This window comes from Podarcis gaigeae (assembly GCF_964106915.1).
Source record: "Podarcis gaigeae genome assembly, chromosome: 7".
NCBI lineage: Eukaryota > Metazoa > Chordata > Lepidosauria > Squamata > Lacertidae > Podarcis > Podarcis gaigeae.
This window is the reverse complement of record NC_139683.1, coordinates 86,251,742-86,264,038: the sequence shown is the minus strand read 5'-3', so window position 1 is coordinate 86,264,038 and position 12,297 is coordinate 86,251,742. Positions and strand designations below refer to the sequence as shown.

General features: G+C 48.5%; 1 protein-coding gene across 3 annotated transcripts in view; it reads right to left on the bottom strand.

Moving 5' to 3' along the window:
• Positions 1–12,297, bottom strand: part of FCHSD1 (FCH and double SH3 domains 1) — a 23,500-nt gene extending 11,203 nt beyond the window's left edge. The window contains exons 1-8 of one of the 3 annotated variants that reach the window (XM_083748432.1): positions 12,159–12,297; positions 11,112–11,209; positions 10,236–10,281; positions 3,565–3,638; positions 1,507–1,651; positions 1,200–1,336; positions 931–994; positions 635–763 (exon numbers count right to left, since the gene is read on the bottom strand). In XM_083748432.1, the coding sequence (XP_083604558.1) occupies positions 635–763; positions 931–994; positions 1,200–1,336; positions 1,507–1,651; positions 3,565–3,638; positions 10,236–10,281; positions 11,112–11,209; positions 12,159–12,179 (714 nt within the window). In that variant the 5' untranslated portion in view covers positions 12,180–12,297. The remainder of the gene's footprint in view (positions 1–634; positions 764–930; positions 995–1,199; positions 1,337–1,506; positions 1,652–3,564; positions 3,639–10,235; positions 10,282–11,111; positions 11,210–12,158) is intronic. The other 2 variants (XM_083748433.1, XM_083748434.1) reach the window with 2 other exon arrangements.

The window sequence follows — 12,297 nt, the reverse complement described above, 5'->3', positions numbered from 1 at the left end:
AAAATAAAAGACCACAGCAGGTGGCAATCCAAGCATTTTAGGGAAGGCTAAAAAACATGCACAGTGGTACCTCGCAAGACGAATGCCTCGCAAGACGAAAAACGCGCAAGACGAAAGAGTTTTCCGTTTTTTGAGTCGTTCCGCAAGATGAATTTCCCTATGGGCTTGCTTCGCAAGACAAAACGTCTTGTGAGTTCTTGCGCGTTTGTTTCCTTTTTCTTAAAGCCGCTAAGCCGTTAATAGCTGCTAAGCCGCTAAGCCGCTAAGCCGTTAATAGCCACTAAGCCGCTAATAGCCGCTAAGCTGCTAATAGCCGTGCTTCGCAAGACGAAAAAACCGCAAGAGGAAGAGACTCACGGAACGGATTAATTTCGTCTTGTGAGGCACCACTGCAATTCTCCCCACCTTTTTTTTAAGGGACACAGCTGCAGGAAGGTGAAATTGGAAACTAGGGGAGTGTGTGTCGGTGTAGAGGAAGCTGTGTACCACTGTCCCTTCCCATAGAGTTTTCCTGTTCAAAGTTATGGCCTGCCATAGCTGCTTTGCACGCAAGCGGTGCTATACAAGAAGCTGCCCAGGTCTGCAAAGTTGTCCTCAGAGGAGAAGGTGCACAGTGTAAGAAAAGAGCTCTTACCTTGAAAACTGCAGGCAGCTCCACATGAATGTAGTGCTCCAGGTGGGCTCTTGCAGCCGCCAGAGTCAAGAGGTACTCATTTCGTGCCACCACCAGCTGCTGTGAATTCTCTGCCAGCTGCACAGCGAACTGCAATGAGAGGAACAGAGGGCCATGCACTCGACATTTCAAAGACCTACCAAACCCACACCCCACATCGGGGAGCTCTCTGCCAGCCCACTGTGCGACGGGAGCATCCCTCAGGCCTTTGTAACCCACTTCAGTGTCCCAGTGGGCTGGCAGGATGGGCCTCTGACCTTGGCGCTGAGCTTCTGCAAGCTGGCCTTTGTGTGAAATATGCCGTGGTCACTCTTCCTGAGCCTGTGGAGGGGAGGGAAAGGACAGGCATCAGTTTCCACAGATCCCCTGGATGCGAACCACCAAGTGGTCTCAGCTCTGGAAAGCTCTGTCTTAAGTCCCAGACCATGCGAGACTTGCGAGAACAACATGGCGCAGCCCACTGGGACCCCCTGGCACTCACATTTTGGGATTCCCCTGCTTGGGGGGTAGGGAACCGGGGGCTCACCTGGCATCCACATCGGCAGCCTTCTCTCTGGCTACCTCACTGGACCGCTCAATCTGTGTGTAATGCTTCTTGGTTTTGCTGACTTCCTTCACCGTCTCCAGCAGTTCAGTCTGGATATTCAGTAGCTGGTCCATGCCCTAGGAGAGCAGGTGGGGAAGTGGTCCGACATTCAGCATCCTGCCCTCTGCCAGCTGCTGCTCAACCCCTTAGTGGAGTCTCAAGGACCCCTCCCCATCCAGAGCCAAGCACGGTTTCTCTGTCCCCAAAGGCTTGCTATTAGGACCCTCCTAGCCCACCCAAAAAGTACCTTTTTGAACAAGTGTTCTTTTGACATACGAGCGGTTTTAGCTGCCTCTGCGCTCACACTGCGATAATTATCGGAGGCAGCCAGCCTGGACTGACCAGAAGAGACGGTGCCATCAATCACACCTTTCCAGACTCCAAAGACACTCCTGCAGAAATATTAGGGAGGTCAAGGTGTTACCGGCTTTCACCAGCCCCTGCTTCTGATTTCATGAGGTCTTAGGACTCTGTCCTCTAGGAGCACCAGGGCTTTTCATTCCCTGACAGCCACTGCACTAAGCAGCATGGTACATGCAGTACGGACCGGCCAGCTGCATCTTTCTAAACAATTGCTGATTTGCACTCAGTCATAGCTGTCAACTTACAGATTTGAAAATAAGGGACCAGCAGCCTTGAAAATAAGGGATCAGCAGCCAAAATAAGGGATTTTCCAAGGAGCACAGTAATGTTCAACTTCTGAGCCCCTCCGAGCCAAAGGCAGAAAGCCCAGCCAGCAGCCAAACGAAGCCTCAAGTGGTGGTTCCCACAGTGCAGCAACCCGGCAAAGGGGATGCAGCAAGGAAAACCACCGTCACCTCTCCGCTGGGAAGCGCTGAGCAAAGGCGAGTCCCCAGGCAACGTGGCTGATTTGATTGGCACAAGGCATGCAAGCTCCACCCCCCAGTCGTTCTTAGACTCCTTATTGGGTGAGCAACGCAGCCAAGCAACACAGTTGGAGCCTCCCTCCTCCCTAGCAGGCAGGGAGGGAGGGAGAGGAGCTGCTTTCTTTGAAACCCGGGAAATTTAAGGGACATCATCAATAAGGGACAGTGGCGGGACACGGCGCTGGGATAAGGGACTTTCCCACCAAATAAGGGACGCTTGACAGCTATGCACTCAGTCCCCATTAAACTATGTGCACAGTGGTATCTATCAGCAGCCTCCTGAAGTGCTAAAACCACTTCCTGAGCTCTTTGAGTATAAAGCCCCATCCAGGCTCAGAGCTTGGGCTTCATTGCATCAGCTTCTCTCTCCACAAAACATCCTCCAAGATTCTTGGAACTTGCCTTGGGGTTAAATTTGAGGAAGCTCTATCGAATGGCTGCATTAGACCAACAACACAAGGCAACAGCATCCACTATGTCAAGGTTCAGTTGACTCATTTTTCTGCCAGGGCTGTGTGCTCCAGTTGCCAGCTTCTCCCACCTTGCGCCACACATCCTTCCACCCATTTCCCGAGTCCAGTTGTTGCGCCCACATCCTCATTTCCCTGGAAGGATGGCTTAACGCTGCTTCTTTACTTCCTCCCACCTGCTTTCTTTGCTTTCCAGCTAACAGAGCCTCCTTCCTCCCAAGTAATAATGAGGAAGAAAGTAATCCGGGTGGCACTTTTGCTTCCTGCACTAAAATTCAAGGGCAAGCACAGATACTGCATTGACAGATGTCTTGATTAAAGAAAGGCATAAAGCCACAATGCAATATCAAAAACCACCACACTTTCTGCTAAGAGGTTTTCAACATTATAGGTTAAGGAGCTGAAAGGAAAGAGAGAGAGAAAGGCTCTTTGAATTCAAAGAGGAGGGGCACTTAAAGCAACAATAGCCACATTTCCCTAGGCATATACATGACCAGGGGTCAGCAAAATTTTTAAGCAGGGGGCCAGTCCACTATCCCTCAGACCTTGGGGGGGGGGCAGAAATGAACGAATTCCCAAGCTCCACAAACAACCCAGAGATGCATTTTAAATAAAAGCACACATTCTACTGATGTAAAAACATGCTGATTCCCAGACTGTCTGTGGGCCGGATTTAGAAGGCGATTGGGCTAGATCCAGGCCCTAGTTTGCCTACCCATGTACATGACCAAACACACATGTAATTAAACACGGTGGTATTGCTATTTGGCCTACCTTTGAGAACAGATATAATCACGGGTGGATTCAGCAGAACACCAAGCTTGGGAGATGACTAAGATGTCCCCCTTCTCCTCAAAAACTATCCTTTCCAGCTGCTAAGCCAGGCGAGCCCCTTCCCCAATAAGCAAGGCAGCTCAGCTCCTTTCGCCACAAAGCCCAATTCCCCACCTGGAGTCACTGGCGACGTTCCAGCCACGCTGCCCATCTCTCTTCTGGTACTGACTTGCCAGCCTTTGCAATGCCTGTAAATATATACAGTGTATTTATTTGGAAACATTTTGTGACCCACCTTTCCACCCATGTTAAGTCTGCAAGATGGATATGAAGAGTAGTTGAAAATGGAAAAATAATACAAGCCAGCCCTCCCTCTCCCTGAAAGCTCCTGCAAATATGGCCACTGGCTCTTTTTGGGTATCCCTCCCCATCCCGCATGCAGAAAACTTAGCAGATGAATAATCCAGGGTGTTTGTTGTGGCCTCCCTGCTGAGCTGCAGATGTAAGACTGGCCTCCAGCAGCTGCCCCTTCCTCTCCACAGCAGTTCCAAGAAGAAGAAGAAGAAGAGGCCAGGTGTGTGTGTGTGTGTGTGTGTGTGTGTGTGTGTGTGTGGAGATTCTCCAGCTCCATTAACTATTATCAGCAACTATCTTCCTTTTTACAGGTGGCCTGGGAAGCACGGCTGAAGCTAAGCAGGCCTGGCCACTGCCTGCATGGAAGGCCACTTAGGAACCATGCTAATTTGCAGTGAACTTCGTAAGAGAAAAGTAAAGGTAAAGGGACCCCTGACCGTTAGGTCCAGTCGTGGCCGACTCTCGGTTGCGGCGCTCATCTCACTTTATTGGCCGAGGGAGCCGGCATACAGCTTCCAGGTCATGTGGCCAGGATGACTAAGTCGCTTCTGGCGAACCAGAGCAGTGCACGGAAATGCCGTTTACCTTCCTTCCAGAGTGGTACCTATTGATCTACTTGCACTTTGATATGCTTTCGAACTGCTAGGTTGGCAGGAGCAGGGACTGAGCAACGGGAGCTCACCCCGTCGCGGGGATTCGAACTGCCAACCTTCTGATCGGCAAACCCTAGACTCTGTGGTTTAACCCACAGCGCCACTGACGTCTAAGAGAAAAGTAGGACTGCATAAAAAAATGGACAACGTTATTAATTGCTCGCCATTCAGAGCATTCTGTTTTTCCATGGTTTGAATGCAGGTTGTGTGAGCCCCACCAACATCTACCAGCTGGGGTCAAGTGCAAAATAGTGCCTAATAATAATAATTTATTATTTGTACCCCACCCATCTGGCTGGGTTTCCCCAGTCACTCTGGGCTGCTTCCAACAAAGACCAAAAATACACTTAGAAAGAGGGACACCGATGCACTAGGAATCTGGGACCCCTGAGTACATCTCAGTTCAGGAATTTATACATAGTACCAAAACTGAGCTCACAGTCCTTTCACACAAAAATCCATTCCTAGTTTCCCCTATACCCCAAAGTATCCTAATTTGGGGGGAAAGTTGCTGTAATAGTTGGAACTCATAAGTCATTGGCAATCTTACTGCAAACCATCCAGAGTTTCTCCAGTAGATCTTGACCTCCCTTCTATCCACCCCTGTTTTAATGGACCAATACAGCACAAAATTTTGCTCTCTGGAAACGCCTTTTCCTGGGACGCAAGTCCTCTTATTTGCAAAGAATAATAGAAATGGTATGGCCGAAACAATTCCTGTGAACTGACCATTTGTCACTTTGCCCAGTTAATGCACAAAAACTTGTCCTCCACTCCCCACCCCCTTCTTATTTGCTTTAACTGACAAGAAAATATTGCACTTTTGGTCATGGGAACAGGGGCCCTACTTAATTATCAGACGCCTCTTTTCCTCCCATCAGTTAAGTATCACCTAAAAGAGGCAATATCCATTTTTCATAAATGTTAAAGATTTTGTCCTAACTCTTCTCCTTCACTTCTTTTATAGGTATTTGCTATAGGGAAATATCTTCACCACTTAAGGGAGAAGACTATAAAAGTAAACAGCATCTGATAAAGACCCAAGAGCCAGGATTGTGTTGACACGGCAGCTTCCCATATTACTGGTTTGCTGAACAGCAGGTGCTCTCATCTCTGGGAAGATGCTCAGGGTCAAGCACATCCTGGAATGTGCTTGCACCTTCCTTATCCACGGTGTAGGACTGCAGGAATTCAGTGTTTTGACTGAGCACATCCGATTCTTAAAATAAAACCTGAATGCAGGTGTGCTCAGAAACTCAAAACAGCCTAAGGCAAAGTTATCACTGGTCCAAGGTTCAGAATACTGCGGTTTCCTGACAGTAACTCAGAGTCAGTTCATGCAACCAATTTCCCCCATGCATGATGGCTTTGTTGTTTTACCGTATTTTTTGCCCTATAGGACGCACCTTTTCCTCTCCAAAAATGAAGGGGAAATGTGTGTGCATCCTATGGGGCGAATGCAGGCTTTCGCTGAAGCCTGGAGAGCGAGAGGGGTCAGTGCGCACCGACCCCTCTCACTCTCCAGGCTTCAGGAAGCTATCCGCAAGCCTTGGGAGCCCCGCGGGAGTTCCTGCCGGGCTCCCCAGGCTTGCGGACAGCAGCCTGCAGCCTGAAACCCGGGGAGTGCAGTCAGTGGCATAGCGTGGGGGGTGCAGGGGGGGCCGGCCGCACCGGGTGCAACATCTGGGAGTTAGGGTTAGGGGGCGCAAATCCACGGGTTAGGGGGTGCAGATTACTTGCCTTGCCCCGGGTGCTGACAACCCACGCTACGCCACTGAGTGCAGTGGAGCGCACCCCGGGCTTCGGGCAGCTCTCCACAAGCTTGCGGAGCCCGGCGAGACTTCCCGCCAGGCTCCGCAGGCTTGCGCACAGCTGCCTGCAGCCCGAAGCCCGGGGAGCGTGGCGCTGTGCACCCCGGGCTTCGGGCAGCTCTCCGCAAGCCTTGGGAACCTGGCGGGAGGTCCCGCCGGGCTCTCAAGGCTTGCGGGCAGCAGCCTGTTCTGGGGGCTGGGGTCGGGGGAAGCTTGGGCTTCCCCCGCTCCAGCCCCGCGCCTGAGGGGAAAATACATTTTCCCCCTTTATTTCCCCCCCAAAAACTAGGTGCGCCCTATGGGCCGGTGCGCCCAATAGGGCGAAACATATGGTAATTGCTTGCTTGACAAGCCCCATGTGGCACTGGGAGTAGCAAAGAGGTGCAGCACAGGAGCAGTGCTGAGTCAGCACCATGCCAGCCTTTGCATGAGAAACACTGTCAGTGGTTGTCCCATCATGCAAGACTCGCAAGCCAAATGCAGCTGATCTAAATGCAAGCATTTTGCCCAGTCATCAGCTGTGTTACAGAGACCACATTGATCTTGAAACACCAAGGGCACAGCATTTTCAAACACTTCCGTCACTGGAGCCCAACTGGCTAGGGGAAAAAACAATAATAAAATATAAAATACTAATAGACACGCAAGAGAGAGGAGGTTTCTCCCTGCCAAATATTAAATTATATTATGAAGCATTTTGTCTATGCTGGTTGAAGGAATGGTTGCTATTGAAGAACCCGCATATTTTAGATTTGTAAGGTCATGATAATATTTTTCGTTGGCACACTTATTTGTAGTATGAAAAGGCGAAAGTACACAAAGACTTCACAAACTATATAATTAGGGGGGAAATGTATAGCATATGGGATAAATATAAAAACTTATTAGAGACTAAAACACCACTTTGGCTTTCACCTTTGGAAGCCGTAGCGGTGAAAAAGAAAAATATGGTGGAAAGTTGGGTGACTTTTAGTAATTTGCTAAGAGAGGAGGGTGGAGAATTTTAATTAAAAGAGTTTAAGGATTTATTGGGGTGTTAACAACATGGTTACAATATCATCATTTGAATGAAGTATTTAAAAAGGATATGAAGCGGGGGTTTGGGGAACAACTATCACAACTAGAGAGAGACCTGTTAAACTGTAATGTTAAAGTGATGTCTAAAATGTTATTGGAATGGGAGACAAAGGACGAACAAGTGAAATCTTCAATGATACACTGGGCAAAAGATATTGGTCACAACGTAGAAATGGAAACATGGGAACAATTATGGAATATGAATATAAAATTTACAGTATGTTATGGTTTAAGGGGAAATTATATGAAAATGTTATATAGATGGTACCTAACACCTAGTAGATTGGCAAAAATGTCTAAATCAAAATCAAATAAATGTTGGAAATGTAAAGATAAAGAAGGTACCTTTTTCTATATGTGGTGGTCTTGCAATAAGGTTAAAGCTTACTGGGAAATGATATATAATGAATTGAAAAAGATGTTTAAGATAACATTCGTTAAAAACCAGAAGCTTTTCTCTTGGGAATTATGGGATCAGAACTACCTAAGCTGCAAGAATGCTATTTGCCCAAAAATGGAAGGAAGAAGAGGTCCCAACGAGAGAAGAATGGATACAGAAACTAATGGAGTATACAGAAATGGCGAAACTTACCGGAAGAATAAGAAATCAAAATAACAAACCTTTTAGAAAGGGATGGAAATGGTTTATTGAGTATTTACAAATAATCTGCAAACAGATCAAGACATTGGTGGGATTATTGTAAAAACCTGCATTTCAAAAATATATATGAGATATATATGAGAATAGATGAATAAAAGAATAAGTTAAGACAGGCAAGGATGAAAATAAATGTAAAGAACCGCAGAAAGAGAGGGAAGGGAGTCGAAGCTGGAAATGTTAAAATTGTAGTTGAATCATTGTTGTAATGTATATAAATGAAAATTATTTTATATATATATATATATTCACATTTGACTTAAAAATAATGTTCACAAATTTGGAAAAGCTGTTGAACAGCAAACTTCCTCGCGATGGATTGGCACACACAGCTCACAGCCCCTTTGTCTGTATGGGGTCTCCCATACAGAAAATGCAAGTCCCAAACTGTCTATGTGAATCCATGTCGCAGGTAGCACAACAGGAGAGTAGATGCTAACAGGGTATGAACCTGAAAAGGACCAGAAGAATCACGTGGCGAAGCCTTTCCTAAAATGTACAAGTTCATGCAGCAGGAGATGGCAGTGCATGTTCAAATGCTCCCCTATTTCAGCAGACAGAAAACCAGCCTTTCCCGAGGCAGGCTAGTTTCTATGGAATTACGGTACTTCATACACACAAATATGCCTTATAATTAGTTTATTTTAAACCAGAAAAATTGCCAGTGGGGGGGGGGGCAGGGAAGAGAAGAGAAGAGAGGAGAAGAGAGAAAAGAAGAGAGAGAAGAGGAACAGGTCATTAACAATTTCCTTGCCTGACATTTCTCTACTCCAATGACTTTTGGAGTTGCTTTTGACAGTGCAAATTGGCGTCTCTTGTTTTTTAAAAAATGTTCAAATGCAAGATATGAGTTATGGCTTTAGATGGAGTAATATTCAGCAGTCCAGAAAACTCTTAACACATGATCCTGCTGAATACAAGAATCAGACCTAAAAGGCATGTTTGTCCCCAAACTCATCTTCCATGTCCAGTTCTAGACAGGCAAAGTGCCTCAGAGGACCCTTCCAAGGCCAGTCCCGTTACAGTTATGTAACCCCCCAGGAGGATGGGAACAGCACTTATCAACACCAGCGAATGGCTCGCAAGAATCAAATGGGGAGGAATGAAAAGGATGCTGTCCAACAAGATGGCAGGAGATCAAATGCAGACGAGTGATATGATACACCAAGGGATCACTTTCCTACTCACGTGCAATCCCAGGTTGGGACTTCAAGAGATAATGGCCCAAGCCTCAGTGGGGACAGCCAAACGAAGCCATCTATGTGTGCAGTGGCCAGATGCAATCAAGAGAGAATCAGAGATTAGGCAGGAGGGCTAAAGGGTAGGATTCTGTCAGCAACACTCAGTAATGTGAGGACATAAAGCCTAGTACAGTGGTGCCCCGCAAGACGAACGCCTCGCAAGACGAAAAACCCGCTAGACGAAAGGGTTTTTCTGTTTTGGAGGCGCTTCGCAAAACGAATTTCCCTATGGGGTTGCTTCACAAGACGAAAAAATCTTGCGTCCCCCAGCGGTTTTTTTTTTTGCTTTTTTTGCCCTTTTCCTAAGCCGCTAAGCCGCTTATCAGCTGTTCCGCTGATAAGCCGCTTAACAGCTGATCGCTGGAAGCCGCTTGACAGCTCTAGCACTAATCCGCTAAGCTGTCAATGGGCTTGCTTCGCAAGACGAAAAAACCGCTAGACGAAGAGAATCGCGGAACGGATTAATTTCGTCTAGCGAGGCACCACTGTAGCTTGTTGTAGCACCACTGCTGAGGAAGTTAGGTCTTCAGGGCATGTTGGTTTGATAGCATAGCCTGGGCATAACCCAGGAGGCTTCTCCAAAACATGGCCCAGGTGGGAATCAGATCTACGGTCAGATAAGTACCACTTCTTCTTTCAACTTTTTCTAGTGATTGCAAAACCCTTTACAGTACAAGTTCCAGCTACAGGTGACTCTTCATCTGCCCACTTCCAAGTAGAAAAAGTCCTAAGAAACAGCTGCAGCTGGCTCTTTAGGTCTATCAGGTCCAAGGAAGAGCTCAAATGATCCTTTCCTGCTCACTAGGTCACTTCCTTCAGCTAGGGAAGAGTGCTGGCTTACAATGGATGGCACAAGCCGAGTCTGTATCCATCTCTTGCCACGACTTGCTAGTTAGAGCTCTAAACCCTGGGGAAATGGCCGCTGCTAAGGCCAGACACTTTTTGGTTATATCCACCACCCCGCCATGATATGTCACTGGCTACAACCAATTTAAATGGGAGCATGCAACATATTTCAAGCAAGCAGCTCAGAAGCCTTGCATTGTCTCACCTGCCCGTACTCCCTCTCAATGGCAGATCGCTGCTTGCTGTAGGACCTGCAAGCAAGGAGAAGACAAAGGCCCTGAATAACCACACAGCCCAATCTTCTTGCACAATCAGAATCTAAGGGCAAGGGAACAATCTCACTCTCAAGATCTGCTGGATGAAGAGCTCTGGGACTCAGCGGAAGCCCAACTAGCATGCACCCAACTCTCCCTTGCGACTGTAACCTCAGAAATTGCATGATGCTTTTAAAAAACAAGTTCAAAGTAGTAATAATTACGAAACAACAATTAGTGTGTCATACTTCCTGACAGAAAATTCCAGAGAAGACCTCAACTGAGCAGTTTTCCTAATAACCAAGCTGCTCACATTATTTTAACTTGCATGGCCTCCAGCAAAAGGGGGGACGGGACTACTGAGCAGCTGTTGTTTTCGTTGGCCCTGAGACGCCTCAGCCTTGCACAGTAATGGCTCAGGTTTGAGCACATGCTACTCAGCACCACTCTGCTTTTTCCAGTAATCCCCACATTTTAAATATGAACCACTGATCCATTGGAAGAGTCCCTGAAACTTAACATGCTAACTTCAGGTATAGAATCAACACAAATGACTGCTGGATTTATGTAAGCAGGTGAACCACACTTCTAGCTTAAGGCTGATGCTCTTTACAGGCTAAGCCTCTCGGATAAGGAGCAGTAGGCTCTCAGAAGTTCATGGGTCACCCACTAGCAAGAGGTCAATCTCCATCCCTTGCTTTCCGATTCAATGTCTGTAAGGAGGAAGGCTGTCTTAGGCTGTTTAACAGGGGAGGGAAAGGGTAGCCTTTAGGCCTTTGGCGGAACCTGTTCAGGAGCTTGCCCAGTTCCCAATTTCAGTTTGTTACCTGATGTCCTCTAGGAGTTCCAGCTCCCGTTGTTGCTTGTTCTGAAGGCTCGACAGTTGCTCTATGAGGCGCACTTTCACTTCCTGGGTCAACTTAACCTGCAGAAGAGAAAGAGTTGGCACCTTATCAATGGCAATAGGCCCTCCTACAGAGCAAGGAGCCGACAAGCATACACACCTGGAGCAGAAGGAAAAGGAACCCCCTATTTTGCACAGGAATGGAACCTTAAGGCTACGAACCCAGAGGCAGTGGGAAGAGGACCAGCAGGACCCCAGGAACAGCTGCCCTCAGGGACCAGCAGTGGGCAGAAGCTCCAGGAGCTCAACCCCCATGGAGCAGGTGTAGCAATAGCGTCTAGAAGCCTCTGGCTCAAATCTTGCTTGTCATGAACTCAGCAAGTAGCTTTGGGCAAGTCACTCCTCCTCTCAGTCTCTGCAAAAGGGTTGTTGCAAGGATGACAAGGTAGTGGGTGCTAAGCACTTTAAATACAAAGGCTAGGAATGATGATGCATAAGAGTCCAAGAGGTTAGAGGGGGGGCCTCCATGTGGCTCCTACAGGCACTGTGGCACCTTCCACCAAGACCCCCCTCCATCACCAGCCAAGCCTCTGTCCAATTTTTATATCTAACGAATGTTTGTTTGCTTTCTTGCTTGGGGTGGTAGGGGTTGCCCCTTCCTCTGTGTTTCATTTGTTCTGAGGTTTGCGTAGATGCGCCCCCCCCCGTCCCGCGTTGTCTGGGAGGAGCTTCTGCACATCCCCACGGTTTTCTCCTTCTGCGAAATGGGTCGTTTGTGGCGCCCGCAAGAGCTTATTAGATTTCCAACTGTGCCCACAGGATCCCCAAAGTTTGGGGGCCCCCCTGGTTTAGAGCCTGACGCTGCGCTTGCAAGGAAGCCGCCCCCTTCAAGCTGGCACGCGCACGCCCTTTCAGACTAGGGGGCGGAGAGCGCGTCTCGGGGACCCCGCGGCCCCGACTGTGCCCGGGTGCCAAGGAGGGCCCTCCCCGGCTTCTCCTCCCTCCGCGAGCCCGGCACGCAGGGACTTACTTTGCGCGGCGGCGGCTGCATGGCGACGGGCTCCTGGGCGCCCCTTCGGCCGCCCTCGCGACCTCGGCCAGCGGGTCCAGAGCGCGGCGGCGTCGGGGAGGCGAGTCCGGAACTGCCGCGCCGCCCGGCTCGCCTGGCT